This window comes from Aplysia californica, unplaced genomic scaffold (assembly GCF_000002075.1).
Source record: "Aplysia californica isolate F4 #8 unplaced genomic scaffold, AplCal3.0 scaffold00329, whole genome shotgun sequence".
Taxonomy (NCBI): Eukaryota; Metazoa; Mollusca; class Gastropoda; order Aplysiida; family Aplysiidae; genus Aplysia; species Aplysia californica.
This window is the reverse complement of record NW_004797599.1, coordinates 122559-124416: the sequence shown is the minus strand read 5'-3', so window position 1 is coordinate 124416 and position 1858 is coordinate 122559. Positions and strand designations below refer to the sequence as shown.

The following is a 1858-nucleotide window of genomic DNA, read 5'->3' as shown; positions in this document are numbered from 1 at the left end:
ACAGACACTCGCCACAATGTGTACAACCACATAGATTAACTTAAGTGGTGAATGTTTCAGTTTCACAGTATCCGGGTTGGCAGACTAAATGTAAATCTTATTTTGTAGCAGTCATTTATGCAACGGATTTCAAGTTCGTAATAGCCTCAAATGGCCTTGCAAGCGGCCCGAAATGGCCTTGAAAGTCAAGGCAAAAGTGTTAGTAACTGACCCTCTAACACTGACTTCAAGGGCCCCCGATACTGATTGGCATCCTTAATGGACACATACACAAACTTTCGCAGAGGTGGACTATGATCACCTAGGATTGGCTTTGCTCCTAACTTTTATGTCTATTCCAAGGCCGCAACTTTCTCGTTCTGCTCCGTTCCAAAAATCAAACAACACAGACGTCCTCCCTCCCCACCCTTTCCCTTATTCTTTCCTCAAGTCACGAGTTGCTAGATCATCTGGACTGGTTTGCAGTTTTAACGTTTTCTTTTGTCTACTTTTCATGAGTTTACGCCTTTCATTTTTTTGTGATTAAATGTAAAGTACATGCATAATATTTTGAATTAGATCTATATTAAAAAAGAAAGTGTTCAGAATAGGAGAATGGAAAAAAAACAAACAACAACTTACCATTCGGATGGATGCGTCAGTAGAAAAAGGTCCCAAATTTGATGACGTCAATTGGAGAGCTTTTCCCCTTGAGGCGCTGTTGATACCGTCTCCAATGGTACAACAGACACGAGTTTGGACCTTTATGGCGGCCCCTTGGGGCGAGGTAAATGTGAGAGAGTGTCTTGTTTCAGAAACACAAGTTTCCAAATCTCCCCAGGCTGTGGCGGTGAATCAACGCTTGGCCGAAGGCGCAATCTGGGAATGAATCAAACGCAGGTCGTTGAATAAATTTGCTGTTTCCGCTGCTCCCTTTTTGGGACGTGGTTTTTTTTCTCGGCTTTTTAAAAGTGGCGGTTTCATAACGAGGACATAGTCTACAGATCTCTTTAAAGCTACACTCAACCTTGTCTTGGTCTTCAGATTTGCGGTGCAGATAAGGATTTGTGAGCTAGGCCTATGTCCCTTTATCGCTTTTCAGATTCGAGAGCTGGAGGAGAGGGGGTTGGGGGGGGGGGGAAAGTACGATGAAGACGACGACGACGATCACGACGACAATAACGACGACAGTAATGACAGCAGCAGCAGCAGCGGCGGCAATAACAACAACAACAACAACAAAAACACTGTCAATAACAATGGTGACAAAGGAACACAAAGAGAGCAATGAACTTATGCAACGACCACAGCCACCATACTAAGCAAGGGCATCAACAGCAACAAAAGTAACAAAATTAGGAGTCATGCATACTTGGTATGACCCCCCCAAAAAAACAACAACAAACAAACAAACAAACAACAAAACAACAACAACAAAAGAAAACAACAACAAAAAAACAAAAATCACAACAATCAAATAACAAAAACAAATTTTAATAACAAAAACAATTTAACCTTCTCCCCCTGCAGTTTTCGTGATGTGCACACAGAGAAACAGGCAAGAAATGCACCTAAGCAGGTACGGGTATGTCCTTTCATCCATGGCTGTCTACGACGATATGAAGATAGCCTAGATTTTACACAAGAGCTAACGTCTGTTACAGATGTGCAGTCAAGGCAGATTTCAAGAACAGTTCGCAGATGGTTGGTTGGCAGGTGCTCAGGTGTGGTTCGCTCCTCCTTTCCTATCAAGCATCTGTCGTTTTTAATCTCTCCTTTTTATGTTTGTTACTCTCTTATAACACCTCTAATCTTCGGCACTTATTTGACCTAATTGTGTTGCAAGCGCCTTGAAACTCACTAAAACTAAAACGAACAG

The 1858-nt window shown here is 42.2% G+C and overlaps 1 protein-coding gene across 1 annotated transcript in view; it reads right to left on the bottom strand.

Annotated features, from left to right (window-relative positions):
* LOC101855578 (putative peroxisomal-coenzyme A synthetase) overlaps positions 1–880 on the bottom strand; it is a 13293-nt gene extending 12413 nt beyond the window's left edge. Inside the window, exon 1 of the mRNA XM_005102526.3 lies at positions 622–880. Within this exon, the coding sequence (XP_005102583.1) occupies positions 622–624 (3 nt within the window). The 5' untranslated portion in view covers positions 625–880. The remainder of the gene's footprint in view (positions 1–621) is intronic.
* Between the last annotated feature and the right edge of the window lie 978 nt (positions 881–1858).